Here is a 1341-nt window from a genome sequence, read left to right as displayed (position 1 = left end):
AAAGAAATTAATAAACTAAACTGAACTTTACAAAATGTGTCTATTGTGATTATGGTAATATTGGAATTTGTCTTTGCTCTATTGGGTTAATAGTTATCATCAGCACTGAGTTGTAGCAAGATTTTAATTTAATGTCATAAAATTAAACCTTATGCACTGCATTCTAATACATTTACCCTGGTTTTAAATTTGTTGTATTTTTAAGTTTCTTTCCATCTTTAACAGCAAATTTCTGTTAGTGTTTCACAGTAGAAATGTCCTTGAAATGTCTTTTTTCCCCCCTAGTAGCACAGCCCAGAACGCAGCTCTTGTTATGGGAATGAAGGATGCTGCTGCTTCTCTCCTCCTCCTCATTCTCCACACTTCCGGGTCATGCCACGTGACTTCACCTCCCCCATAAATCCGTGGTCTTCGCTAGATTGGGCCGAAAAAATGAGGGGGGGATGCTTTGCTGTGATTGGTGGTTAGGGTCAGTATAGGATTGGTAGGGTGGATCTGTTCCTACAGCCTGATCTTCTGTAAACACTTTAATATGATTATTTTATCAACTACAACCCTCTTGTTTTCTTATTCCTGTGTCTAAAACAGTGATCTACCGAATCAACATGTTATTCTAAGAAAACCGTGGTAAAATCAGCTTGTGAGCACGTTTTATTGTGTTATGCTAGATTAAATTAATAAATACATTAGGTCCACTTAATTATTACATATGTGGGTTTATAAATAAGCTCAGGTTTATCGTTTCCTCATAATCCCTGAAACATTTATGAATTAAAATGACAGCAGTTTGATGATAAGGTAATAATAATGCGTTGTTTATGTTTATTGTTAATTTAAGTGTTGAAAACAGGTCTGGTTGGACGTCAGCCTGACCCCCCCCCCCCCCAACCCTTCCCAGATGGTACAGTCTTGGTTCATTCATAAAATTCTAGCAGAGCCTTAAAGGAGGGGCTTACATTCTAGTCGTCCAGTCACCAGGTATACACCTGGAGAAACGAGCTTCTCTGTCCGCCCAGCGGAGGGCCACAGTCGGGTTTGTTTTTTCCACCAGGACTTATGACTGACATGTATGTTTTATAATTACATCCTCACCACCACCTGGCTGTGTGATGTATCAAAACAAGGCTGACATGGATCCAGTCTGTCCCTCCTCCTCCTCCTCGCGCGCAGAGTCTCCTGTCGGGACGCTCCGTCTGAAGACGCCAGAAGAGGCGAGCTCCTCATCCTCGGAGAGCAGCTCCAAGGTATGATGAAGGCTTTGTGGATCATGTACTCCGCGTGCGTCCCTGTGGGGGAGGGGGAGGGCTGCAACCAGTTTAACAAGCAAATCAACCTTTTTAT

At 41.9% G+C, this 1341-nt stretch overlaps 1 protein-coding gene across 1 annotated transcript in view; it reads left to right on the top strand.

The window, feature by feature from the left end:
- Positions 1 to 26: 26 nt before the first annotated feature.
- Positions 27 to 1341, top strand: part of fosaa (v-fos FBJ murine osteosarcoma viral oncogene homolog Aa) — a 3741-nt gene continuing 2426 nt past the window's right edge. Inside the window, exon 1 of the mRNA XM_014012757.1 lies at positions 27 to 1244. Within this exon, the coding sequence (XP_013868211.1) occupies positions 1110 to 1244 (135 nt within the window). The 5' untranslated portion in view covers positions 27 to 1109. The remainder of the gene's footprint in view (positions 1245 to 1341) is intronic.

This window comes from Austrofundulus limnaeus, unplaced genomic scaffold (assembly GCF_001266775.1).
Source record: "Austrofundulus limnaeus strain Quisiro unplaced genomic scaffold, Austrofundulus_limnaeus-1.0 Scaffold2, whole genome shotgun sequence".
NCBI classification, from domain to species: domain Eukaryota; kingdom Metazoa; phylum Chordata; class Actinopteri; order Cyprinodontiformes; family Rivulidae; genus Austrofundulus; species Austrofundulus limnaeus.
Note: the sequence above shows the minus strand (reverse complement) of the source record. Positions and strands in the feature narration are given on the sequence as shown.